Below are 27,571 nucleotides of genomic sequence, written 5' to 3' on the forward strand. Positions count from 1 at the left end.
GTAACTCAGGATCAGTAATGTAATGTATGTACACAGTGACTGCACCAGCAGAATAGTGAGTGCAGCTCTGGAGTATAATACAGGAGGTAACTCAGGATCAGTAATGTAATGTATGTACACAGTGACTGCACCAGCAGAATAGTGAGTGCAGCTCTGGAGTATAATACAGGAGGTAACTCAGGATCAGTAATGTAATGTATGTACACAGTGACTGCACCAGCAGAATAGTGAATGCAGCTGTGGAGTATAATACAGGAGGTAACTCAGGATCAGTAATATAATGACCCCATTCCTGCTGCTGGAGGCCATGTGGCGGCACTATAAGGTGATCGCTGCTGGAGGCCATGTGGCGGCACTATAAGGTGATCGCTGCAGGAGGCCATGTGGCGGCACTATAAGGTGATCGCTGCTGGAGGCCATATGGCGGCACTATAAGGTGACCATTCTTTATGCCTCGGGTTGGGAACCAGGTAGACACGACCAAGACCATTTTATTTCATAGGTTTATTGTGATTCCCTATACCGTTCCAAAAAAACACAGCATAGAAATCACCACAAGGGACAATAACAGGAAAGTAAAAAAACAAAAAAAAAAACCCTCCATCTGGACTTTGACAAAAGCAGGAGATGAAGCACAGAGCAGAGAGCGAAGTCGGGAGGGTTTTGTCATTGTTTATTGTGAAGTTAAAAACAGGCAATAAAAAGTAAAAACTCAGCGTACAGTTTCCAATGTCTCTGAACAGACAAAACACATCACGACCCCCCAATGTCGGGGGGGACCGGCGCACTTCACAAGGCCCCCGCAGACAGCGTGGGGACGTCACCAGGGAATGTTCAACCAAACTAAAAGCACAGGGACGGCGGGGGACGGGGGATAATCTCTTTACGTTAAAAAATAATAAAAAATAAAAAATAACTCATTTCATTACTCGCAGGCCGCTCCAGTGAATAGAACCGTGGTTGTCATTTTTTGGGGGGAGGTGAGAGGACGGGAGGCGCTCAGATTAGTCCTAATGTCTAGAACCTGCCCTTCCGCGGGGGATGCCACCGCCACTTCTCTTGTTTTTTTCTGGATGAAAAATCGGGAAAGGATGAAGGAGGACAAAACAAGAAAATGTCCTAAAAAATAAAATAAAAATACAACTAGGGGTCTTCTGAAATAGCTTCTCCCCTCTCTGAGGTCAGAGGCTCCCGTCTCCAGACTGGTAACGAGTGACGACAAGAAGTGACATTCACTGGGCCTGGAAGAAGAGAGGAGAGCGGGACGTCAGCCCAGCAGCCCGTGGGCGTCCTGGAAAAGAAGAAGGACACGGGGTAAGACAAAGACGGTGCCGTACAGGTGAGCGGTCCGTGCGGGCGGGCGGGGGACTGACCTGTGGTCCTGGCTGTGCCGGAGGCGGCTGTGCGGGTGGTGCTCCCGGTGCCTGTCCATAGTATGCCGCCTGCTGTCTGTAGTACTCCGCCCATGCCGCACTGTAGTCTGGCTGTGCTGCGGGGGGAGCGCTGGATGCCGCTGCCACTGCTGTCGCAGCTGCCGCTGTGGCTGCCACTGGGGCGCCAGGAGCTGCCGCTTGGGCTGAAAATACATAAACAGGTTAGGAATATACATGGGAGACGTTACCTGGTGGGAAGGGGGGGCTCAGTCCGGGCTCCGTACCTTGTTTCTTGTAATATTCTTCCCAGGCCTTTGTGTAATCCGGCTGTCCTGAGGGCTGAGTCTGCTGGCCTGTAATACACACAATATATCACCAAAGACATACATACAGATAGGGAACTTAAATTGTAAGCCCCAATGGGGACAGTGTTCCTGATGTATGCAAAGTGCTACCGAATATGTTAGCGCTATGTAAAAAAAGATTTAAATTTTTATTTTTTTTTAATATATATATATATATATATATATATATATATATACATACATACATATATACACATACATACATATATACATATACATACATATATACATATATACATATATATATATATATATATATATACATACATATATACATATATACATATATATATATATATATATATACATACATATATACATATATACATATATATATATATATATATATATATATATATATATATATATACATATATATACATATATACATATATACACATATATATATATATATATATATATATATACATACATACATATATATATACATACACACACACACACACACACACACACACACACACACACACATACATACATATATTTTCTTTGTCGCTCCTGATTGGGAGACCCAGACAATTGGGTGTATAGCTATGCCTCCGGAGGCCACACAAAGTATTACACTAAAAGTGTAAAGCCCCTCCCCTTCAGCCTATACACCCCCCGTACTGCTACGGGCTCATCAGTTTTTATGCTTTGTGCGAAGGAGGTCAGACATGCACGCATAGCTCCACAGCTTAGTCAGCAGCAGCTGCTGACTATGTCGGATGGAAGAAAAGAGGGCCCATAACAGGGCCCCCAGCATGCTCCCTTCTCACCCCACTTTTGTCGGCGGTGTTGTTAAGGTTGAGGTATCCATTGCGGGTACGGAGGCTGGAGCCCACATGCTGATTCCTTCCCCATCCCTCAATTAGGGCTCTGGGTGAAGTGGGATCCCATCGGTCTCCAGGCACAGGAGACCGTGCTCCATCCACAGCTCCTGAGGACCCTGCTGGATAGGAGCCGAGTATCGTTCAGGGACATGGCCCTGCTACTTGGAGGTACTCTGTGTCCCCGTGGGGACCGCGCACAGCAGCACTCCAGCATTGCTGGGTGTGCTAGTGCACCGGGGACAGCAGCGCTGGCTGCATGTGTGCCACTATACACTCAGCGTCGCTGAGTGTATTTGTGTAGGGGGACTGTCGCGCTGACCGCCGCTGCCATGGTTATGCCTGCGGCGCGGCTGGGACTGTTAGTGCGCCGGGGACTTCCGCGCCGACCGCGCTTATACGGCGGCCGCGCTTATAACTATAGTCCCCGGCTTCTGCGGCCTAGTCTCGTTTTCTTCCCGCCCCCAGGCCTGCCAGTAGGGGGAAGGGCGGGACGCTGTACAGGTCGGCAGCACTGAGGGCTGGAGCATGCTTTGCATACTCCACCCCCCTCACTCTGCACAGTGGGGCACCAGTTCCCGCACTTTTCTGCGTCACGCCCACGGCTCTCTCCTCTCCCCAGGACGCTGGCAGCCATTCCTCTCAGCTCTGCTAACGCTGGAGAGGAGAGACAAGCTCAAAGAGACCCAGGCAGGAATTCTGGTGCCCACACAAACGCTTTGCGCAGGCAGTAAGCAGCACCTGTGGTGCTGGCCCCACTAGTGCAGAAGTGTATTTATAGTTTATATGATTATAGTCTATACTTTACACTGTATGGTGCACTGTTGATTTGTGGCTATTTACCCTCCTGTATTGCTCAGAGGAGACAACAGCATGTCGTCCACAAATAGCAAGGGTGCCATGGCACAGACTTACTATGCTGCCTGTGCAGCATGTACGGCTATACTGCCGGCAGGTTCCACTGACCCTCATTGTGTGCAATGCTCGGCCCCTGTGGCACTCTCAGCCGGAGCCTCTGCTAGGGGTGGCCCAGGGAGAACCACCTGTTAACGCTGTACAGGTGACAGGGACGGAGTTTGCAGTTTTTACTGAAAGACTTTGAGACTATGGCTAAGATATTAGAAGCCTTGCAGTCCAGGCCGGCATCTCCAGCCAGGGGCACTGTGGTATCATTGTCCCCTGGTTCCCCTCAGTTGGAACAGCAATGTCTTCCCGGGGTGTCTCATGAATCCCAGGGTGAGGTCTCTGACACGGACCGCAGCCCCAGACCGACTAAGCGAGCTCGCTATGAAATTCCCTCGACATCATCACAATGTTCAGGGTCTCAGCGAGAGGACTCTCTGTATGATGAAGCGGAGGTAGCTGATCAGGATTCTGATCCTGAAGCCGCTCTCAACCTTGATACTCCTGATGGGGACGCCATAGTGAATGATCTTATTGCGTCCATCAATGAAATGTTGGATATTTCTCCCTCAGCTCCTCCAGCAGAGGAGTCAGCTTCTCAGCAGGAGAAGGGAATTTTGTTACTTACCGTAAATTCCTTTTCTTCTAGCTCCTATTGGGAGACCCAGACGATTGGGTGTATAGCACTGCCTCCGGAGGCCACACAAAGCAATTACACTAAAAAGTGTAAGGCCCCTCCCCTTCTGGCTATACACCCCCAGTGGGATCACTGGCTCACCAGTTTTAGTGCAAAAGCAAGAAGGAGGAAAGCCAATAACTGGTTTAAACAAATTCACTCCGAAGTAACCTCGGAGAACTGAAAACCGTTCAACATGAACAACATGTGTACCCGAAAAACAACCAAAAATCCCGAAGGACAACAGGGCGGGTGCTGGGTCTCCCAATAGGAGCTAGAAGAAAAGGAATTTACGGTAAGTAACAAAATTCCCTTCTTCTTCGGCGCTCCATTGGGAGACCCAGACGATTGGGACGTCCAAAAGCTGTCCCTGGGTGGGTAAAGAATACCTCATGTTAGAGCTGCAAGACAGCCCTCCCCTATATGGAGGCAACTGCCGCCTGCAGGACTCTTCTACCTAGGCTGGCGTCCGCCGAAGCATAGGTATGCACCTGATAATGTTTGGTGAAAGTGTGCAGACTCGACCAGGTAGCTGCCTGGCACACCTGTTGAGCCGTAGCCTGGTGTCGCAATGCCCAGGACGCACCCACGGCTCTGGTAGAATGGGCCTTCAGCCCTGATGGAACCGGAAGCCCAGCAGAACGGTAGGCTTCAAGAATTGGTTCTTTGATCCATCGAGCCAGGGTGGCCTTAGAAGCCTGCGACCCTTTGCGCTTACCAGCGACAAGGACAAAGAGTGCATCCGAACGGCGCAAGGGCGCCGTGCGGGAAATGTAGATTCTGAGTGCTCTCACCAGATCCAGCAAATGTAAATCCTTCTCATACCGATGAACTGCATGAGGACAAAACGAAGGCAAAGAGATATCCTGATTAAGATGAAAAGAGGATACCACCTTCGGGAGAAACTCCTGAATGGGACGCAGCACTACCTTGTCCTGGTGGAAGACCAGGAAGGGAGCCTTGGATGATAGCGCTGCCAGCTCAGACACTCTCCGAAGAGATGTGATCGCTACCAGAAAAGCCACTTTCTGTGATAGTCTAGAAAGTGAAACCTCCCTCAGAGGCTCGAAGGGCGGCTTCTGGAGGGCAACTAGTACCCTGTTCAGATCCCATGGATCTAACGGCCGCTTGTACGGGGGTACGATATGGCAAACCCCCTGTAGGAACGTGCGCACCTTAGGAAGGCGTGCCAAACGCCTCTGAAAAAAGACGGATAGCGCCGAGACCTGACCTTTAAGGGAGCCGAGCGACAAACCTTTTTCTAACCTAGATTGCAGGAAAGAAAGAAAGGTAGGCAATGCAAATGGCCAGGGAGACACTCCCTGAGCAGAGCACCAGGATAAGAATATCCTCCACGTTCTGTGGTAGATCTTAGCGGACGTGGGCTTCCTAGCCTGTCTCATGGTGGCAACGACCCCTTGGGACAATCCTGAAGACGCTAGGATCCAGGACTCAATGGCCACACAGTCAGGTTCAGGGCCGCAGAATTCCGATGGAAAAAACGGCCCTTGGGACAGTAAGTCTGGTCGGTCTGGTAGTGCCCACGGTTGGCCGACCGTGAGTTGCCACAGATCCGGATACCACGCCCTCCTCGGCCAGTCTGGGGCGACGAGTATGACGCGGCTGCAATCGGATCTGATCTTGCGTAGCACTCTGGGCAAGAGTGCCAGAGGTGGAAACACCACATAAGGGAGCCGGAACTGCGACCAATCTTGCACTAGGGCGTCTGCCGCCAGCGCTCTTTGATCGCGAGACCGTGCCATGAAGGTTGGGACCTTGTTGTTGTGCCGGGACGCCATGAGGTCGACGTCCGGCCTTCCCCATCGGCGACAGATTTCCTGAAACACGTCTGGGTGAAGGGACCATTCCCCTGCGTCCATGCCCTGGCGACTGAGGAAGTCTGCTTCCCAGTTTTCTACGCCGGGGATGTGAACTGCGGATATGGTGGAGGCCGTGGCTTCCACCCACATCAGAATCCGCCGGACTTCCTGGAAGGCTTGCCGACTGCGTGTCCCCCCTTGGTGGTTGATGTATGCCACCGCTGTGGAGTTGTCCGACTGAATTCGGATCTGCCTTCCTTCCAGCCACTGCTGGAAGGCTAGTAGGGCAAGATACACTGCTCTGATTTCCAGAACATTGATCTGAAGGGTGGACTCCTGCTGAGTCCACGTACCCTGAGCCCTGTGGTGGAGAAAAACTGCTCCCCACCCTGACAGACTCGCGTCTGTCGTGACCACCGCCCAAGACGGTGGTAGGAAGGATCTTCCCTGTGATAATGAGGTGGGAAGAAGCCACCACTGCAGAGAGTCCTTGGCCGTCTGGGAAAGGGAGACTTTCCTGTCCAGGGATGTTGACTTCCCGTCCCATTGGCGGAGAATGTCCCATTGAAGTGGGCGCAGATGAAACTGCGCAAACGGAACCGCTTCCATTGCCGCCACCATCTTCCCGAGGAAGTGCATGAGGCGTCTTAAGGAGTGCGACTGACTTTGAAGGAGAGCCTGCACCCCAGTCTGCAGTGACCTCTGCTTGTCCAGCGGAAGCTTCACTATCGCTGAGAGAGTATGAAACTCCATGCCAAGATACGTTAGTGATTGGGTCGGTGACAGATTTGACTTTGAGAAGTTGATGATCCACCCGAACGTCTGGAGAGTCTCCAGTGCAACAGTCAAGCTGAGTTGGCATGCCTCTTGAGAGGGTGCCTTGACCAGTAGATCGTCCAAGTAAGGGATCACAGAGTGTCCCTGAGAGTGCAAGACTGCTACCACTGCCGCCATGATCTTGGTGAACACCCGTGGGGCTGTCGCTAGACCAAATGGCAGAGCTACGAACTGAAGATGGTCGTCTCCTATCACGAAGCGTAGAAAGCGTTGGTGCTCTGTAGCAATCGGCACGTGGAGATAAGCATCCTTGATGTCTATTGATGCTAGGAAATCTCCTTGAGACATTGAGGCAATGACTGAGCGGAGGAATTCCATCCGGAACCGCCTGGCGTTCACATGCTTGTTGAGCAGTTTTAGGTCCAGAACAGGACGGAATGAGCCGTCCTTTTTTGGCACCACAAAGAGATTGGAGTAAAAACCTTGTCCTTGTTCCTGAAGAGGAACAGGGACCACCACTCCTTCTGCTCTTAGAGAATGCACCGCCTGCAGAAGGGCATCTGCTCGGTCGGGATGTGGGGAAGTTCTGAAGAACTGAGGCGGAGGCCGAGTACTGAACTCTATCCTGTACCCGTGAGACAAAATGTCTGTTACCCACCGGTCTTTGACCTGTGGCAGCCAAATGTCGCAAAAGCGGGAGAGCCTGCCACCGACCGAGGATGCGGAGGGAGGCGGCCGAAAGTCATGAGGCAGCCGCCTTGGAAGCGGTACCTCCGGTTGCTTTCTTGGGGCGTGAGTGAGCCCGCCAGGAATCAGAGCTCCTTTGCTCTTTCTGAGTCCCTTTGGACGAGGAGAATTGGGGCTTGCCCGAGCCTCGAAAGGGACGAAACTTTGACTGCCACTTCCTCTGTGGAGGTTTGCTTGATCTGGGCTGGGGTAAGGAGGAGTCCTTACCTTTGGACTGTTTAATGATTTCCACCAATTGCTCACCAAACAGTCTGTCTCCAGATAATGGCAAGCTGGTTAAACATTTTTTAGAAGCAGAATCTGCTTTCCATTCTTTTAACCACAAGGCTCTGCGCAAAACTACAGAGTTGGCGGATGCCATTGAGGTACGGCTCGTAGATTCTAGTACCGCATTGATAGCGTAGGTCGCAAACGCAGACATTTGCGTAGTTAGGGACGCCACTTGCGGCACTGCTGGACGTATGAGAGAGTCCACCTGTGCCAGACCAGCTGAAATAGCTTGGAGCGCCCACACGGCCGCGAATGCTGGAGCAAACGACGCGCCGATAGCTTCATAGACAGATTTCAACCAAAGGTCCATCTGTCTGTCATTGGCATCTTTAAGTGAAGCCCCATCCTCCACTGCAACTATGGATCTAGCTGCAAGCCTGGATATTGGAGGGTCCACTTTTGGACACTGGGTCCAGCGTTTGACCACGTCAGGGGGAAAAGGATAACGTGTATCCTTAAGGCGTTTAGAAAAACGCTTGTCCGGATAAGTATTGTGTTTCTGGATGGATTCTCTGAAGTCAGAGTGGTCCAGAAAAGTACTCAATTTACGCTTGGGATACAGAAAATGGAATTTCTCCTGCTGTGCAGCTGCCTCCTCTGCAGAAGGGGCTGGGGGAGAAATATCCAACAGCCTATTGATGGCCGCTATAAGGTCATTTACCATGGCGTCACCATCTGGCGTATCCAAATTGAGTGCGGCGTCAGGACAAGACTCCTGATCACCCACCTCTGAACCCTCATATAGGGACCCTTCTCGCTGAGACCCTGATCCGCGTGATGACGTGGAGGGTCTCTCCCAGCGAGCTCGCTTAGGCGGACTGGGACTGTCATCGGAGTCAGAGCCCTCAGCCTGTGATGCCTGGGACCCCCTTGAAGTACGGATTAGTTCCAACTGAGGGGGACCGGGGAACATAGACACAGCAGTGTCTATGGTCTGAGCAACTGGCCTGGACTGCAAGGTCTCCAGGATTTTTGTCATGGTCACAGACATTTTATCAGCAAAGACTGCAAATTCTGTCCCCGTCACCGGGGCAGGGTTCACAGACGCCTCTGCCTGGGCTACCACCACAATAGGCTCTGGCTGACGAAGTGCCACTGGGACTGAACATTGCACACAATGAGAGTCGTTGGAGCCTGCTGGTAGATTAGCCCCACATGCTGTACAAGCAGTGTATACAGCCCGTGCCTTGGCACCCTTGCGTTTTGCGGATGACATGCTGTTGTCTCCTCAAAGCAATATAGGGTGTACAGCCAAGAAGCGACCTTACAGTGCAGTATATAAATATATCTAGACACAGCAGTGTCTATGGTACAGCGAAAAATATAACACTGTGGCACTAGTGGGGCCGCACGTATGTGCTGCTTACCGCCCGCTTAGCGCGGGTGTGGGGTCGCCAGAAAACCCTTAGCCTGGGTCCCCCAGAGCCTGCGTCCGTTCTCCAGCCAGACTGCATGTGTATAATGGCTGCCGGCGTCCTGGGGAGCTGCAAGCCTGGGGGCGGGCCTAGGGCGTGCACAGAGAAAAAGCGCGAAGCCTGTGTCCTACTGTGCTCAGTGAGAGGGCTGGAGCATGTAAATCGTGCTCCAGCCCTCGGCGCTGCCGATTGAACAACGTCTCTCCCCTACCCTGATTGACAGGGTGGGGGGCGTTAACGAAGCGGAGCTAGGCCGCAAAAAGCCGGGGACTAAAGTTAGAAGCGCCGCCGCCGTAAAAGCGCGGTCGGCGCGTCCCCGGCGCACTACAAGTCGCAGCTGCGCCGCCGCTCCAGGGGCGGTCGGCGCGGCGATCCACACACAAAAAGTCCCCCAGTAATCTGCGGGGACTATAAGCCCAGCGCACAGCGCTACAGTCCCCGGCGCACTAGCACACCCAGCAAGCCTGGGGTGTGCGTGGCCTGCCATACGGGGACACAGAGTACCTGAAAGTTGCAGGGCCTTGTCCCTGAACGGCACTCCCGCTCCACATCCAGCAGGTTCTATGGGTCTGTGGATGGAGCCCGGCCTCAGGGCTTGGTGGCCGGTAAGATCCCACTTCCTCAGAGCCCTTCAGGGGGATGGGGAAGGAAAAACAGCATGTGGGCTCCAGCCTCCGTACCCGCAATGGGTACCTCAACCTTACAAACCACAAGTGGGGTGAGAAGGGAGCATGCTGGGGGCCCTAGTATGGGCCCTCTTTTCTTCCATCCGATATAGTCAGCAGCTACTGCTGACTAAACAGTGGAGCTATGCGTGGATGTCTGACCTCCTTCGCACAAAGCAGAAAACTGGTGAGCCAGTGATCCCACTGGGGGTGTATAGCCAGAAGGGGAGGGGCCTTACACTTTTTAGTGTAATTGCTTTGTGTGGCCTCCGGAGGCAGTGCTATACACCCCAATCGTCTGGGTCTCCCAATGGAGCGCCGAAGAAATTCCGTTTCAGGTTTCCCAAGCGTACAATGAGTATGTTTCTGGACCACTCTGACTTCAGGGAGGCAGTCCAGAGACACCGAGCTTATCCAGATAAGCGTTTTTCCAAGCGCCTTAAGGATACACGTTACCCTTTTCCCCCCTGACGTGGTCAAGGGCTGGACTCAGTGTCCCAAGGTGGATCCTCCAATCTCCAGACTGGCGGCTAGATCCATAGTGGCAGTGGAAGATGGAGCTTCACTCAAGGATGCCACTGACAGACAGATGGAGCTCTGGTTGAAATCTATGAAGCTATCGGCGCGTCTTTTGCTCCAGCATTCGCAGCCGTATGGGCACTCCAAGCTATCTCAGCTGGTCAGGCGCAAAGTGACGCACTCACATACGTCTGCGCCGCAGGTGGCGTCCATAACCTTTCAAACGTCGGCATTTGCGTCCTACGCTATTAATGCTGTCCTGGACTCTGCGACCCGTACGGCGGTTGCAGCCGCCAATTCGGTGGTAATACGCAGGGCCTTGTGGCTGCGGGAATGGAAGGCAGATTCGGCTTCCAAAAAGTGCTTAACTGGATTGCCATTTTCTGGCGACCGTTTGTTTGGTGAGAGATTGGATGAAATCATCAAACAATCCAAGGGAAAGGAAACATCCTTACCCCAAGCCAAACCAAAAACACCCCAACAGAGGAGGGGACAGTCGAGGTTTCGGTCCTTTCGGGGTGCGAGCAGGTCACAATTCTCCTCGTCCAAAAGGCCTCAGAAGGATCAGAGGAACGCCGACGCATAGCGGTCTAAATCACGCCCTAAAAAGACCGCCGGAGGTGCCGCTACCAAGGCGGCTTCCTCATGACTTACGGCCTCCTCACACCGCATCCTCGGTCGGTGGCAGGCTCTCCCGCTTTTGCGACACCTGGCTGCCACAAGTAAAAGACCGTTGGGTGAGAGACATTTTGTCTCACGGTTACAGGATAGAGTTCAGCTCTCGTCCTCCGACTCGATTCTTCAGAACATCTCCGCCTCCCGAGCGAGCCGAGGCTCTTCTGCAGGCGGTGGGCATTCTGAAGGCAGAAGGAGTGGTGGTCCCGGTTCCTCTTCAGCAACAGGGTCACGGTTTCTACTCCAACCTGTTTGTGGTTCCAAGGAAGGACGGGTCCTTCCGTCCTGTTTTGGACCTAAAACTGCTCAACAAACACGTAAGGACCAGGCGGTTCCGGATGGAATCCCTCCGCTCCGTCATCGCCTCAATGTCCCAAGGAGATTTCCTAGCATCGATCGATATCAAGGATGCTTATCTCCACGTACCAATTGCTCCAGAGCATCAGCGCTTCTTGCGCTTCGCCATAAGAGACGAACACCTTCAGTTCGCGGCACTGCCGTTCGGCCTGGCGACAGCCCCAAGGGTTGTCACCAAGGTCATGGCTACAGTAGTTGCGGTCCTCCACTCTCAGGGTCACTCAGTGATACCTTACTTAGACGATCTGCTGGTCAAGGCACCCTCTCAAGAGGCATGCCAACACAGCCTCAACGTTACTCTGGAGATTCTCCAGAGTTTCGGGTGGATCATCAATTTTCCAAAGTCAAATCTGACACCGGTCCAATCACTGACATATCTTGGCATGGAGTTTCATACTCTTCCAGCGATAGTGAAGCTTCCGCTGGACAAACAGCGTTCACTACATACAGGGGTACAATCTCTCCTTCAAGGTCGGTCACACCCCTTGACGCACCTCATGCACTTCCTGGGGAAGATGGTGGCAGCAATGGAAGCAGTCCCTTTCGCGCAGTTTCACCTGCGTCCTCTTCGATGGGACATCCTACGCAAGTGGGACAGGAGGCCGACGTCCCTAGACAGGAACGTCTCCCTCTCTCATGCAACCAAAGCTTCCCTTCGGTGGTGGCTTCTTCCCACCTCATTATCGAAAGGGAAATCCTTCCTACCCCCATCCTGGGCGGTGGTCACGACGGACGCGAGCCTGTCAGGGTGGGGAGCAGTTTTTCTCCACCACAGGGCTCAGGGTACGTGGACTCAGCAAGAGTCCTCACTTCAGATCAATGTTCTGGAGATCAGGGCAGTGTATCTTGCCCTAAAAGCGTTCCAGCAGTGGCTGGAAGGCAAGCAGATCCGAATTCAGTCGGACAACTCCACAGCGGTGGCTTACATCAACCACCAAGGTGGGACACGCAGTCGGCAAGCCTTCCAGGAAGTCCGGAGGATTCTGCTGTGGGTGGAAGCCACAGCATCCACCATATCCGCAGTTCACATCCCGGGCGTAGAAAACTGGGAAGCAGACTTTCTCAGTCGCCAGGGCATGGACGCAGGGGAATGGTCCCTTCACCCGGACGTGTTTCAGGAGATCTGTTGCCGCTGGGGGATGCCGGACGTCGACCTAATGGCGTCACGGCACAACAACAAGGTCCCAACATTCATGGCTCGATCTCAAGATCACAGAGCTCTGGCGGCAGACGCCTTAGTTCAGGATTGGTCGCAGTTTCAGCTTCCTTATGTGTTTCTTCCTCTGGCTCTGTTGCCCAGAGTGTTACGCAAGATAAGGGCCGACTGCCGCCGCGCCATCCTCGTCGCTCCAGACTGGCCGAGGAGGTCGTGGTACCCGGATCTGTGGCATCTCACGGTCGGCCAACCGTGGGCACTGCCAGACCGACCAGATTTGCTGTCTCAAGGGCCGTTTTTCCATCTGAATTCTGCGGCCATCAACCTGACTGTGTGGCCATTGAGTCCTGGATCCTAGCGTCTTCAGGATTATCTCAAGAGGTCATTGCCACTATGAGACAGGCTAGGAAACCAACGTCCGCCAAGATCTACCACAGGACGTGGAAAATATTCCTGTCGTGGTGCTCTGCTCAGGCGTTTTCTCCCTGGCCATTTGCCTTGCCCACTTTACATCTCCTTACCCTCGTTTTGTCCTCATCCAGTTCACCAATGTGAAAAGGATTTGCACTTGTTAGATCTGGTGAGAGCACTCAGACTCTACATTTCTCGTACGGCGCCCCTGCGCCGCTCCGATGCTCTCTTTGTCCTTGTCGCTGGCCAGCGTAAAGGGACACAAGCTTCCAAATCAACCCTGGCTCGGTGGATCAAGGAACCAATTCTCGAAGCTTACCGTTCCTCGGGGCTTCCGGTTCCCTCAGGACTGAAGGCCCATTCTACCAGGGCCGTGGGAGCGTCCTGGGCATTACGACACCAGGCTACGGCTCAGCAGGTGTGTCAGGCGGCTACCTGGTCGAGCCTGCACACTTTCACAAAACACTATCAGGTGCATACCTATGCTTCGGCAGATGCCAGCCTAGGTAGGCGAGTCCTTCAGGCGGCAGTTGCCCACCTGTAGGACGGAGCCGTTACGCCTCTATTATGAGGTATTATTTACCCACCCAGGGACTGCTTTTGGACGTCCCAATTGTCTGGGTCTCCCAATAAGGAGCGACAAAGAAGAAGGGAATTTTGTTTACTTACCGTAAATTCCTTTTCTTCTAGCTCCAATTGGGAGACCCAGCACCCGCCCCTGTTTTTGTATACACATGTTGTTCATGTTAAATGGTTTCAGTTCTCCGATATTCCTTCGGATTGAATTTATTTTAAACCAGTTTATAATTTTTTCCTCCTTCTTGCTTTTGCACCAAAACTGATGAGCCCGTAGCAGTACGGGGGGTGTATAGGCTGAAGGGGAGGGGCTTTACACTTTTAGTGTAATACTTTGTGTGGCCTCCGGAGGCATAGCTATACACCCAATTGTCTGGGTCTCCCAATTGGAGCTAGAAGACAAGGAATTTACGGTAAGTAAACAAAATTCCCTTCTTTTTTTATAAATATTTTTATAATATATTTTTTTATAAAATATAAATATATATATATATATATATATATATATATATATATATATATATATATATATATATATATATATATATATATATATATATATTTTTTTTTTTATATCATTATATAAAAATTTTTTATGATATATTTTTTATTATATATTTTTTATAACAGTATAACAAATCTAAAAAATATATATATTTTTATATATATTTTTTAGATTTGTTATACTGTTATAAAAAATATATAATAAAAAATATATCAAAATTTTTTTATATAATGATATATATATATATATATATATATATATATATATATATATATATATATATATATATATATATATATATATATATATATATATATATATATATATATTAAAAAAAAATAGATTATAAAAAATATATATCAAATACTAATATATTAGTATTTGATCCTGTGCCAATCTTGACAGATTTCCTACAAAGAATGGAGAGGACTGTAATTTTTATCGTAGGTAACTACAACTGACAGAATAAAAAAAAAAATCCAGAAAATCCCATTGTATGATTTTTATATGATTAATTAGCATTTTATTGCAAGTATTTGATCACCGACCGACCAACAGGAATTCTGCCTCTCACAGACCTGATATTGTTTCTATAAGAAGCTCCTACTCTGCACTCATTACCTGTATAAGACTCCTGTCCATACACACAATCACACTCCAACCTCTCCACCATGGCCAAGCCCCAAGAGCTGTGTAAGAACACCAGGGACAAAAATGATAGACCCGTACAAGGCTGGGATGGGCTATAGGACAATAGGCAAGCAGCTTGGTGAGAAGGCAACAACTGTTGGCACAATTATTAGAAAATGAAAGAAACACAAGATGACTCTCAATCTTACTCGGTCTGGGGCTTCATGCAAGATCTCACCTTTTGAGGTAAGGAGGATTCTGAGAAAGGTCAGGAATCAGCCCAGAACTACACGGGAGGACCTGGTCAATGACCTGAAGAGAGGCGGGACCACAGTCTCAAAAGATTACTGTTAGTAACACACTACATTATCATGGATTAAAATCCTGCAGGGCACACAAGGTCCCCCAGCTCACACCAGCACATGTCCAGGCCCTTTTTGAAGTTCTCCAATGACCAGAGGAGGCATGGGAGAAGGTCATGTGGTCACTTTTTTGGTATCAACTCCACTTGCCGGGTTTAGAGGAAGGAGGAGTACAACCCCCAAGAACACCGTCCCAACCATGAAGCATGGAGATGGAAACATCTTACTGTGGGGGGAGCTTTTCTGCAAAGGATTGGACGACTGCACCATACTGAAGGGAGGACACATGGGGTCATGTATCATGAGATTTTGGTCAACAACCTCCTTCACGACAATGACCGCAAACACACAGCCAGGGCAACTAAGGAGCAGCTCCGTAAGAAGCATCTCAAGGTCCTGGAGTGGCCGAGCCAGTCTGCAGATCTGAACCCAATAGAAAACCTTTGGAGGAGGAGCTGAAACTCTAATGTTGCCCAGTGACCACCCTGAACGATCTGGAGAAGATCTGTATGGAGGAGTGAGCTGAAAGATCTGGAGAAGATCTGTATGGAGGTGTGACCTGAAAGATCTGGAGAAGATCTGTATGGAGGCGTGACCTGAAAGATCTGGAGAAGATCTGTATGGAGGAGTGCCCTGAAAGGTCTGGAGAAGATCTGTATGGAGGCGTGACCTGAAAGATCTGGAGAAGATCTGTATGGAGGCGTGACCTGAAAGATCTGGAGAAGATCTGTATGGAGGCGTGACCTGGAAGATTTGGAGATGATCTGTATGGAGGAGTGACCTGAAAGATTTGGAGAAGATCCGTATGGAGGTGGGACCTGGAAGATCTGGAGAAGATCTGTATGGAGGAGTGACCTGAAAGATTTGGAGAAGATCCGTATGGAGGAGTAACCTGAAAGATCTGGAGAAGATCTGTCTGGAGGAGGGACCTGGAAGATCTGGAGATCTGTATGGAGTCGCCGCCAAAATCCCTGCTGCACTGTGTGCAAACTTGGTCAATTTCTATTTTTCTATTGTATCAAATACTTATTTCATGCTATAAAATGCAAATTAATAATATAACAATCATACAATGGGATTTCTGGATTTTTTTATTCGGTCACAGGTGAAGTTACCTATGATGAAAATTACAGCCCTCTCCATTCTTTGTAGGAGGGAAAACTTGCAAATTTTGCAGAAGATCAAATACTCATGTTCCCCACTGTGTATCACCCACTATGTATCAGCACAGAAAGCTTCTTCGATATGTATCGGGGAGAGTCATAAAAAGCTTGGTAAGGGCCGTCTGACCCCAGGAGCTTGCACTCACCCATCTTCTTGTAATACTCCTCCCACGCCTTTGTGTAGTCAGGCTGGCTGGCAGGGGGCGGCTGCTGCTGCTGAGGGGGCTCTCCTTGAGGTGGGGGCACGGGGACGGCAGGGGGCTGCCCGGGGACCGGAGCGGGAGGCTGTTGGTAGTAGTGTGAGTAGTAGGCCGCCCAGGCGGCGCTCGGATCTGTGGGGGCAGGAGGTTTTGCTGTGAAAAAAACAAAACATTTTGTGTATACCAACATATTGTGCCGATGAGGAGCACAAAAGCCAAAACTTACTGGGGTCGTGAGGGGCTGGTGGCTGCCCCCACTGGGGATACGTGCTGCCCCAGCCTTGTGGGGGGTACTGGTGGGGGGGTGGAGGCGGCGGTGGACCCGGACTGCAACAGAAAAAGGAAAAAAAAATCAGACAGCACAAGAAAAATCGTTTAGATACTACGTCCTCCGCCATTAGATAAGGGCGCCACGTCCAGAGAAGTCCTTCAAGAAAATGTCAAAAAAATAACCAAGAAGGATGATTGTGATCAGCATAGGAGGTGTGCAGCGAGGAAACGTGTCCCCACTCAGCGAGACTCCACACGCTGCGAGGTCAGGCAGCCCAGGGTCACCTCTGGCAGTGAAACCACCTGGCTCCATGGCTTCGATTCTGAAGGTTGGGGGTCACCCAGTGCCGACCCCAAAGCTTCCTTCACTGTGCACAATGCTGAGGGAAATTGGCAAACCCCCTATAAGAGCAGATACTGCCCCCAATACTGGGCCATGCGACTAATTCCTGCTCGCCGGACCACCCGGGGGTCTGTGTGCGAGACCGAAGGAGGCGGCTCCATACACTTACATTGTAAAAGTGACACACACAGACGCCAGGGTGGTTCGGTGACTCAGAATTAGTGACGTGACCCAAAAGCGGAGCACAGCGGCGCTGGAAACCAGGGAAGACGTCACGCGGGGAGGACACTAACACATACACTACATATATATATAATTTTTGGTTTTATAAGACGCACCCCAAATTTAGGAGGAAAATAGTAAAAAAAATAGTTTTCAATGTTAAAATGGGGTCTCTCTTATAATCCTAGTGCATTTTATAATATGTCACCGGGGAAGGGGGGGGGGGGGAGCGGCTCAAGAAGGTCAAAGGAGACCGGGTCTGTGATGCTGTGAGCTCGGAGGAGTTTGATGGGCGGACTGTGGGCGGACTGTGGGCGGACTGTGGGCGGACTGTGGGCGGACTGTGGGCGGACTGTGGGCGGACTGTGGGCGGACTGTGGGCGGACTGTGGGCGGACTGTGGGCGGACTGTGGGCGGACTGTGGGCGGACTGTGGACGGACTGTGGACGGACTGTGGACGGACTGTGGACGGACTGTGGACGGACTGTGGACGGACTGTGGACGGACTGTGGACGGACTGTGGACGGACTGTGGACGGACTGTGGACGGACTGTGGACGGACTGTGGACGGACTGTGGACGGACTGTGGACGGACTGTGGACGGACTGTGTATGCAAGGAGGGGGTGTCGCGGCTCAGTGTTACTGCAAGCTCAGGGGTAACGCAGCGGCAGGCAGCAGTGATCTGCCGGCTCTATTGAACTGTCGGCGGTTGACACGATGGACTTGAAGTAAATAGCGGCGGAGGCAGCGCAAGTGCAGGTTGGCCTCCGCGTCCATTTTCTTGAAGTCCATTGCGTCAAGCACTGGCAGTTCAATGGAGCCCACAGTGCACCGGCAGATCAAGGGCACCCGCCGCCGCGATACCCCCAGGCACGCAGTTATCACCAACTCTGTCCTGTGACTCTCCTGAGCCGCTCCACTGCAGAGACACCCTGTCCTCTGCGCCCTCAGTATCACTGACCCTGCCTCAGTAAGGGATATCCAGATTATAAAGACGCACTTCCATTTCTTTGGGGGGGGAGGGGGAATGTGCATCTTATAATCCGGAGAATACAGTATTTAGGCAGACAGAAAAAAAAATCCTGGAGTAAAAACATTTCATGTAAAATAGAAAAAGAACGAAAAAGGTATAAAAAGCACTTACTGAGGTGGAGCTCCCGGGGGTCCAGGTGGGTAAGGACCTGGGTTAAATGGACCCATGGGGCCAGCAGGGCCCGGACCAGGGGGGCCAGGACCGATCGGGCACAAGGGACCCTGAGGAGGAAAAACAGATCCCATTATACTTTATCCGAAGGATACAATTCATAGAACGGTTTTGCAAAACGCAAAGTGAGACCTCGTGTTATGCGGCCTCATTCATGAATGACAGACCCCCGAGTATTGTCAGGGGGCAGCCCCAATCCATGAAGGAGAAGCCATCTGTGGCAGTTCTGTGCCTGGTACAGAGACCTCATTTGCAGCCATTTTTGCCCTTCACCCGTCGGTATAAACACTCGGACCGGCCGCAGCTCTCCTGACCCGTGAGCGCCAGCTTCATATATATCCATGCAGCTGTCACGATCCGGTCAGGAGACCCCCGGCCAGTCCCAGCATCATACGGCGGTCCGAATGCACCCTTACCAGAACTAGTCGGTTATGTCTCACCTCAATCTTCTCCTCGATGAGCTGTTTGGCGTGGTCGATCTGTTGGGGTGATCCGCGGATAATGAACATTTTGAAGTTGGGGTCGCCGTTGGGTGGCGGCTGCCGTGAGATCTCCACGAACGCCCCCGTCTGTAGGTTAATTGCCTTTACATTCTCTCCGCCTGCAGAGAGGGGGTTTCATAGTAATTGGTGTGAACGCGCCCCGAAAGGACTAGAGAACGAGATGATGAAAGCACCGGTCACCCACCTCGACCAATAACTAGGCCACATTTATGAGAGGGTATGGAAAAGGTCATTTCTCCTCCAGGAGGTCCCCAGGGTCCTTGTCCTCGACCCCTTCCTCTGCCGCCCGGTGGCATTCCCGGACCTGGGGGTCCTGGTGGGCCGCTCTATGGAGAGCGAGCAGAATAGACAGTGAGCCCACCTTCCATGTATTCGGTAACAACTCTCAGTACTAGGAGTACTCACTCGCAAACTCTGCAACAAGTCGCCGATGATCCTGGCTGCGTGATCACACCTGTCGGGGGGCCCCATAATGTGTGCGATTTTATCAGGACCGGACCCATCATCTGTACAGGTTTTATAGATTAAGAAACTGCGGCAAATGTTGTCAACGCACAAACCATCAGCCTCCGGGAGGTGGGCTCACGCGTTTGAGGCATATCGGACCCTCACCTTGTTTAAACTGTATCCTGACCCCGGCGTCGTTCTGAATTTTCTTGATCATTTCCCCGTTGCGGCCTATTACGACCCCCACCGAGTGCCGAGGGACCGGGACCTGCAGCGGAGAGTCGGTCAGTGGTGGAAACGTGTCCCAAAGCACTTACCAGTGGTGGCCGCTACTTACATCTATGCCGCCTCCACCACCGCCACCTCCTCCTCCACCACCGCCGCCTCCTCCTCCTCCACCACCACCGCCGCCGCCCCGGGAGCCGTACTCATTCCTGTCACCAAAGTTTGACTGATCTCGTTCTCGTAATAGGTCCATCACCATCTCGCAGGCTTGCTGTGGAGGAACGAACAGAGACGACATAAGAGGACGGATTATCAGAAGCAAGGGATGAAAGGCTCGGAGAAGAAATCTGCACAATGTGGGGAAGACGCCAGTATAATGCACGGGGGGCTGCTGCGGGGGGTTATAGCTCCTGGGTCAGGACGTATATTGCCGACCAATCTTTTTAGTAAGAGGGGATCTACGTTGACACTAGGCACATGATTCCAGAGATGGCTGCCCAATCATATAACCAAAAAGATGGCCGGCACCCGCACCTCCGAAGACTCTGATCATAGTTTTATTCAAGCAAGAAAAGAATCTGACAACATGACGCATTTCTGCTTAAAGACGGAAGCAATCACTGCCTTTACGACCTATGATGAATAGCCACGTCATAGGATATTGATGTGGGCTCACCATGCTGAGCCCACATTTTTCCCTGGACGTCGGCTGATCTGATCAGTCATGTGACTCCAACTAGCGCGGACAGACTGGAGATTTTCGAGCGGCTGTTAAATTAAAACCCACTGTCAATCTCTGGACAGCGGGATGTAACATGCACCTGCGTTGAGCGCGCCAATCCCTGCTACCATCACCGGCCCCGTGACGGGATCACGGAGCGTTGATATGATGTCATGATAGCACCTAATGACCCGCATCTGTCATTACAGTCCTCCTGTGAACGCCGGCTGCGAGCGACATTCATAGCAGATGATGATTTCTGCTGTACAGAGGGGGTGGACGCTGATCCTGTTTTGTACAGCATAAGCGATTGGATGATCACAGCTTCAAGTGTCTTAAGGGGACTAGTAAATACAATAAAAAGTGAAAAAAAGGTTGCAAAATGCAAAAAAAAAAAAATTGTAAACCCCCCCCTTTTTTTTTTCACAAGAGTATAGACATTTGGCATTGCCTGGTTCAGAAATGTCCAATCTATGAAAATATAAAGTAAATTAATCCGTTCAGTAAACAGAAAAAAGTTAAAAAATAAAGAAGGGAATTTTGTTTACTTACCGTAAATTCCTTTTCTTCTAGCTCCAATTGGGAGACCCAGACAATTGGGTGTATAGCTACTGCCTCCGGAGGCCACACAAAGTACTACACTTAAAAGTGTAAGGCCCCTCCCCTTCTGGCTATACACCCCCCCGTGGGATCACGGGCTCCTCAGTTTTAGTGCAAAAGCAAGAAGGAGGAAAGCCAATAACTGTTTTAAATACAAATTCAACCCGAGAAACAACCTCGGAGAACTGAACTGTTCAACATGAACAACATGTGCACCCGAAAAAAAAAACAAACTTCCTAAGAAAACAGGGCGGGTGCTGGGTCTCCCAATTGGAGCTAGAAGAAAAGGAATTTACGGTAAGTAAACAAAATTCCCTTCTTTGTCGCTCCTAATTGGGAGACCCAGACAATTGGGACGTCCAAAAGCAGTCCCTGGGTGGGTAAAAGAATACCTCGTGATAGGGCCGTCAAACAGCCCTTTCCTACAGGTGAGCCACCGCCGCCTGAAGGACTTGTCTACCTAGGCCGGCATCCGCCGAAGCGTAGGTATGCACCTGATAATGCTTGGTAAAAGTGTGCAGACTCGACCAGGTAGCCGCCTGGCACACCTGCTGAGCCGTAGGCTGGTGCCGTAATGCCCAGGACGCACCCACGGCTCTGGTAGAATGGGCCTTCAGTCCTGATGGAATCGGAAGCCCAGCAGAACGGTAGGTGTGAAGAATTGGTTCCTTGATCCAACGCGCAAGGGTGGATTTGGAAGCTTGCGACCCTTTACGCTGACCAGCGACAAGGACAAAGAGTGCATCCGAGCGGCGCAGAGGCGCCGTGCGGGAAATGTAGATCCTGAGTGCTCTCACCAGATCCAATAAATGCAAACCTTTTTCAAATTGGTGAACTGGATGCGGACACAAAGACGGTAAAGTGATATCTTGATTGAGATGAAAGGAAGATACCACCTTGGGAAGAAATTCTGGAATTGGACGCAGAACTACCTTGTCCTGGTGAAACACCAGGAATGGAGATCTGCATGATAACGCCGCCAGCTCGGACACTCTCCGAAGAGACGTGACCGCCACTAGAAAGGCCACTTTCTGTGAAAGACGAGAAAGGGAAACCTCCTTCATAGGCTCGAAAGGCAGCTTTTGGAGAGCAATTAGAACCTTGTTCAGGTCCCAGGGCTCCAACGGCCGCTTGTAAGGGGGGACGATATGACAAACCCCTTGCAGGAACGTGCGTACCTGAGGAAGTCGCGCCAGGCGTTTCTGAAAAAATACGGATAGCGCGGAGACTTGACCCTTAATGGAGCCAAGCGACAAACCTTTTTCCAACCCAGACTGCAGGAAGGAAAGAAAAGTAGGCAATGCAAAAGGCCAGGGAGAAACTCCCTGAGCAGAGCACCAAGATAGGAATATCCTCCACGTCCTGTGGTAGATCTTGGCGGAGGATGGCTTCCTAGCCTGTCTCATGGTGGCAACCACGTCATGAGATAAACCTGAGGCCGCTAGGATCCAGGACTCAATGGCCACACAGTCAGGTTCAGGGCCGCAGAATTCAGATGGAAAAACGGCCCTTGAGACAGCAAGTCTGGACGGTCTGGTAGTGCCCACGGATGGCCTACCGTGAGGTGCCACAGATCCGGGTACCACGACCTCCTTGGCCAGTCTGGAGCGACGAGAATGGCGCGGCGGCAGTCGGACCTGATTTTGCGGAGCACTCTGGGACACAATGCCAGAGGTGGGAACACATACGGTAGCCGGAACTGCGACCAATCTTGAACTAAGGCGTCTGCCGCCAGAGCTCGGTGATCGTGAGACCGTGCCATGAAAACCGGGACCTTGTTGTTGTGCCGTGACGCCATCAGGTCGACGTCCGGCATCCCCCAGCGGCGACAGATCTCCTGAAACACGTCCGGGTGAAGAGACCATTCCCCTGCGTCCATGCCCTGGCGACTGAGAAAGTCTGCTTCCCAGTTTTCTACGCCTGGGATGTGAACTGCGGATATGGTGGATGCCGTGTCTTCCACCCACGTCAGAATCCGCCGGACTTCCTGGAAGGCTTGCCGACTGCGTGTTCCCCCTTGGTGGTTGATGTATGCCACCGCTGTGGAGTTGTCCGACTGAATTCGGATCTGCTTGCCTTCCAGCCACTGTTGGAAGGCTTGTAGGGCAAGATAGACTGCTCTGATCTCCAGAACATTGATCTGAAGGGTGGACTCTTTCCGAGTCCACGTACCTTGAGCCCTGTGGTGGAGAAACACTGCTCCCCACCCTGATAGACTCGCATCTGTCGTGACCACCGCCCAGGATGGGGGTAGGAACGACTTTCCTTTTGACAATGAGGTGGGCAGAAGCCACCACCGGAGAGATTCCTTGGCTGCCTGAGAGAGGGAGACCTCCCTGTCGAGGGACGTCGACTTCCCGTCCCATTGGCGGAGAATGTCCCATTGTAGTGGACGCAGATGAAACTGCGCAAAAGGAACTGCTTCCATTGCTGCTACCATCTTCCCTAGGAAGTGCATGAGGCGCCTCAAGGGGTGCGACTGGCCCTGAAGGAGAGATTGCACCCCTATCTGTAGCGAGCACTGTTTGTCCAGTGGAAGTTTCACTATCGCTGAGAGAGTATGAAACTCCATGCCAAGATATGTTAGTGATTGGGTCGGGGTTAGATTTGACTTTGAAAAGTTGATAATCCACCCGAAACTCTGGAGAGTCTTCAGTGCCACGTTCAGGCTGTGTTGGCATGCCTCTTGAGAGGGTGCCTTGATAAGTAGATCGTCCAAATACGGGATCACGGAGTGACCTTGCGAGTGCAGGACTGCTACTACTGCTGCCATGACCTTGGTGAAGACCCGAGGGGCTGTCGCCAGCCCGAAAGGTAGAGCTACGAACTGTAGGTGTTCGCTTCCTATAACGAAGCGTATAAAACGCTGATGCTCTGGCGCAATTGGCACGTGGAGATAAGCATCCTTGATGTCTATTGATGCTAGGAAATCTCCTTGAGACATTGAGGCGATAACGGAGCGGAGAGATTCCATCCGGAACCTCCTGGTTTTTACGTGTTTGTTGAGCAGCTTTAGATCCAGGACGGGACGGAACGACCCGTCTTTCTTTGGCACCACAAACAAATTGGAGTAAAAACCGTGACCTTGTTCCTGAAGAGGAACAGAAGTCACCACTCCTTCCGCCTTTAGAGCGGACACCGCTTGTAGCAGAGCATCGGCTCGGTCGGGCGGTGGGGAAGTTCTGAAGAAGCGAGTTGGAGGACGAGAGCTGAACTCTATCCTGTACCCGTGAGACAGAATGTCTCTCACCCAACGGTCTTTGACCTGTGACAGCCAAATGTCGCCAAAGCGGGAGAGCCTGCCACCGACCAAGGATGCGGAGAGAGGAGGCTGAGAGTCATGAGGAAGCCGTCTTGGTAACGGTTCTTCCGGCTGGCTTTTTTGGGCGTGATTGAGTCCGCCAAGAATCTGAGCCCCTCTGATCCTTTTGAGTCCTTTTGGACGAGTAGAATTGGGACCTGCCTGAGCCTCGAAAGGACCGAAAACCAGACTGTCCCCTCCTCTGTTGGGGTTTGTTTTGTCTGGGCTGAGGTAAGGATGAATCCTTACCCTTGGAGTGTTTAATGATTTCATCCAAACGCTCACCAAACAATCGGTCACGAGAAAAAGGCAAACTGGTTAAGCACTTCTTGGAAGAAGAATCTGCCTTCCATTCTCTCAACCACAGGGCTCTGCGTAAAACCACAGAGTTGGCTGACGCCACCGCCGTACGGCTCGTAGAGTCTAGGACAGCATTAATCGCGTAAGACGCGAATGCAGACATTTGAGAGGTCAAGGGTGCCACCTGCGGAGCAGATGTACGTGTGACCGTGTCGACCTGTGTAAGCCCAGCTGAAATAGCTTGGAGTGCCCATACGGCTGCGAATGCTGGCGCCAACGACGCTCCAATCGCTTCATAGATGGATTTTAACCAGAGCTCCATCTGTCTGTCAGTGGCATCTTTAAGTGCCGCCCCATCTTCCACTGCAACTAGAGATCTGGCTGCAAGCCTGGAGATTGGAGGGTCCACCTTGGGACACTGTGTCCAGCCCTTGACCACGTCAGGGGGAAAAGGATAGCGTGTATCTTTAAGCCGTTTGGAAAAACGCTTATCTGGATAAGCGTGGTGTTTCTGGATTGCGTCTCTAAAGTCAGAGTGGTCCAGAAAAGTGCTTAATTTACGCTTGGGATATCTGAAATGGAATTTCTCCTGCTGTGAAGCTGCCTCCTCCGCAGGAGGAGCTGGTGGAGAAATATCTAACATCTTATTGATGGACGCTATAAGATCATTCACTATGGCGTCACCATCCGGGGTATCTAGATTGAGAGAGGCCCCAGCATCAGACTCCTGATCAGTTACATCCGCCTCATCACACAGAGAGTCGTCCCGCTGGGACCCTGACCAGTGTGATGAAGTTGAGGGTCGCTCATAGCGAGCTCGCTTAGGTTGTCTGGGACTGTCGTCCGAGTCAGAGCCGTCACCCTGGGGTGCATGTGACACCCCCGGAGCTAGGAAGTGGTCCAGCTGAGGGGGACAAGGTGGCAATGAATCAACAGTGCCCATGGTCTGAGTTACTGGTCTAGACTGCAATGTTTCAAGAATTTTAGACATAGTCATAGACAATCTGTCAGCAAAAGCTGCAAACTCCGTCCCTGTCACCTGGACAGCATTCACAGGTGGTTCTCCCTGGGTCACCTCTAGCAGCGGCCCCGGCTGAGCAATTGCCACAGGGGCCGAGCACTGCACACAATGGGGGTCAGTGGAACCTGCCGGTAGAGTAGCCCCACATGCGGTACAAGCAGCATATAAAGTCCGTGCCTTGGCACTTTTGCTTTTTGCGGACGACATGCTGTTGTCTCCTTGAGAAATCTAAGGAGGGTATATAGCAGAAAATCACCAGCGACTGTACAGTGCAAAGTATTGCCAGCACAAAATACAAAGTACACTATGGCACAAGTGGGGGAGAGCCCTTGAGGGCTGCTTACCGCCCGCTGAAAAGCGGGTGTGAGGTCGTAGAATCCCTTGTCTGAGTCTCCCAGTCTCCCCTCTGCAGCTCAGCGTGCAGGCAGGAATGGCTGCCGGCGTCCTGTGAAGAGGGGCGGACCGTGGGCGTGCCACAAACAAAGTGCGGGAAACTGCGTCCCACTGTGCCTAGTGTGAGGGCTGGAGTATGTAAAACAGACTCCAGCTCTTAGCGCTGCTGGTCTGTACAGCGTCCCGCCCTCCTCCTGACTGGCAGGTCTGGGGGCGGGAACGATACGAACCAGGCCGCAAAAGCCGGGGACTGTAGTAATCTAGCGCGGCCGTCATATATGCACGGCCAGCGCGGAAGTCCCCGGCGCACCACAAATCCCAGCCGCGACGCAGTAAAAACTGACCCCCGCGGCCGTATCGGCCGATCGTACTAAGTCACCTCACTCAGCAGAGCTGTAGTGAGTAACGGCACAAGCGCAGCAGCGCTGTTTACCCCGGCGCACTAACACACCCAGCAATGCTGGTCCTGTCCCTGAGGAAACTCCACTCCGTATCCAGCAGATCCTCCAGGGGCTGTGGATGGAGCACGGCCTCAGTGCCCGGAGACCGGTAAAGTCCCACTTCACCCAGAGCCCTAATGGGGATGGGGAAGGAATCAGCATGTGGGCTCCAGCCTCCGTACCCGCAATGGGTACCTCAACCTTAACAAACACCGCCGACAGAAAGTGGGGTGAGAAGGGAGCATGCTGGGGGCCCTCGTATGGGCCCTCTTTTCTTCCATCCGACATAGTCAGCAGCTGCTGCTGACTAAGCTGTGGAGCTATGCGTGGATGTCTGGCCTCCTTCGCACAAAGCATAAAACTGAGGAGCCCGTGATCCCACGGGGGGGGTGTATAGCCAGAAGGGGAGGGGCCTTACACTTTTAAGTGTAGTACTTTGTGTGGCCTCCGGAGGCAGTAGCTATACACCCAATTGTCTGGGTCTCCCAATTAGGAGCGACAAAGAAAAGAGAATTTTGTTTACTTACCGTAAATTCTTTTTCTTATAGTTCCGACATGGGAGACCCAAACCATGGGTGTATAGCTTCTGCCTCCGGAGGACACACCAAGTACTACACTAAAAGTGTAGCTCCTCCCTCCGAGCATATACACTCCCCGGATGACAAATCCAACCAGTTTAGTGCCAAAGCTGAAGGAGGACATCCACCCATAAGTAGAGATAGAGTAAAACCCGGAATAACCGGAACCTCTGTCTACAACAACAGCCGGTGAAAACACACGGAACAAGAAAGCTGCCAACAGGCAACAGGGAGGGAGCTGGGTCTCCCATGTTGGAACTATAAGAAAAAGAATTTACGGTAAGTAAACAAAATTCTCTTTTTCTTTATTGTTCCTTATGGGAGACCCAAACCATGGGACGTCTCAAAGCAGTCCATGGGTGGGAAATAAACAGAAACTGAGAAGTAGGCGAAACCTAACTTCACAAATGGGCGACAGCCGTCCGAAGGATACGTCTGCCCAAGCTCGCATCTGCCGAAGCATGAGCATGCACTTGGTAGTGCTTCGAAAGGGTGTGCAGACTAGACCAAGTGGCAGCCTGACAGACCTGCTGAGCCGTAGCCCAAGAGGCACCGACAGCTCTGGTCGAGTGCGCCTTAATCCCTGGCGGGGGAGGCACCTGAGAAC

General features: G+C 51.6%; 1 protein-coding gene across 2 annotated transcripts in view; it reads right to left on the bottom strand.

Moving 5' to 3' along the window:
- Nucleotides 1-652: 652 nt before the first annotated feature.
- The window catches only part of KHSRP (KH-type splicing regulatory protein), a 103,792-nt gene continuing 76,873 nt past the window's right edge, over nt 653-27,571 (bottom strand). Inside the window, exons 10-20 of one of the 2 annotated variants that reach the window (XM_075346653.1) lie at nt 19,723-19,881; nt 19,551-19,653; nt 19,344-19,444; nt 19,123-19,264; nt 18,876-19,036; nt 18,376-18,485; nt 16,622-16,722; nt 16,342-16,527; nt 1,658-1,726; nt 1,374-1,576; nt 653-1,291 (exon numbers count right to left, since the gene is read on the bottom strand). In XM_075346653.1, coding sequence (XP_075202768.1) covers nt 1,268-1,291; nt 1,374-1,576; nt 1,658-1,726; nt 16,342-16,527; nt 16,622-16,722; nt 18,376-18,485; nt 18,876-19,036; nt 19,123-19,264; nt 19,344-19,444; nt 19,551-19,653; nt 19,723-19,881 — 1,359 coding nt within the window. In that variant the 3' untranslated portion in view covers nt 653-1,267. Of the gene's footprint in view, nt 1,292-1,373; nt 1,577-1,657; nt 1,727-16,341; nt 16,549-16,621; nt 16,723-18,375; nt 18,486-18,875; nt 19,037-19,122; nt 19,265-19,343; nt 19,445-19,550; nt 19,654-19,722; nt 19,882-27,571 lie in introns of both variants that reach the window. The other variant, XM_075346652.1, reaches the window with a different exon arrangement.

Source organism: Anomaloglossus baeobatrachus, chromosome 4 (genome assembly GCF_048569485.1).
Source record: "Anomaloglossus baeobatrachus isolate aAnoBae1 chromosome 4, aAnoBae1.hap1, whole genome shotgun sequence".
NCBI lineage: Eukaryota > Metazoa > Chordata > Amphibia > Anura > Aromobatidae > Anomaloglossus > Anomaloglossus baeobatrachus.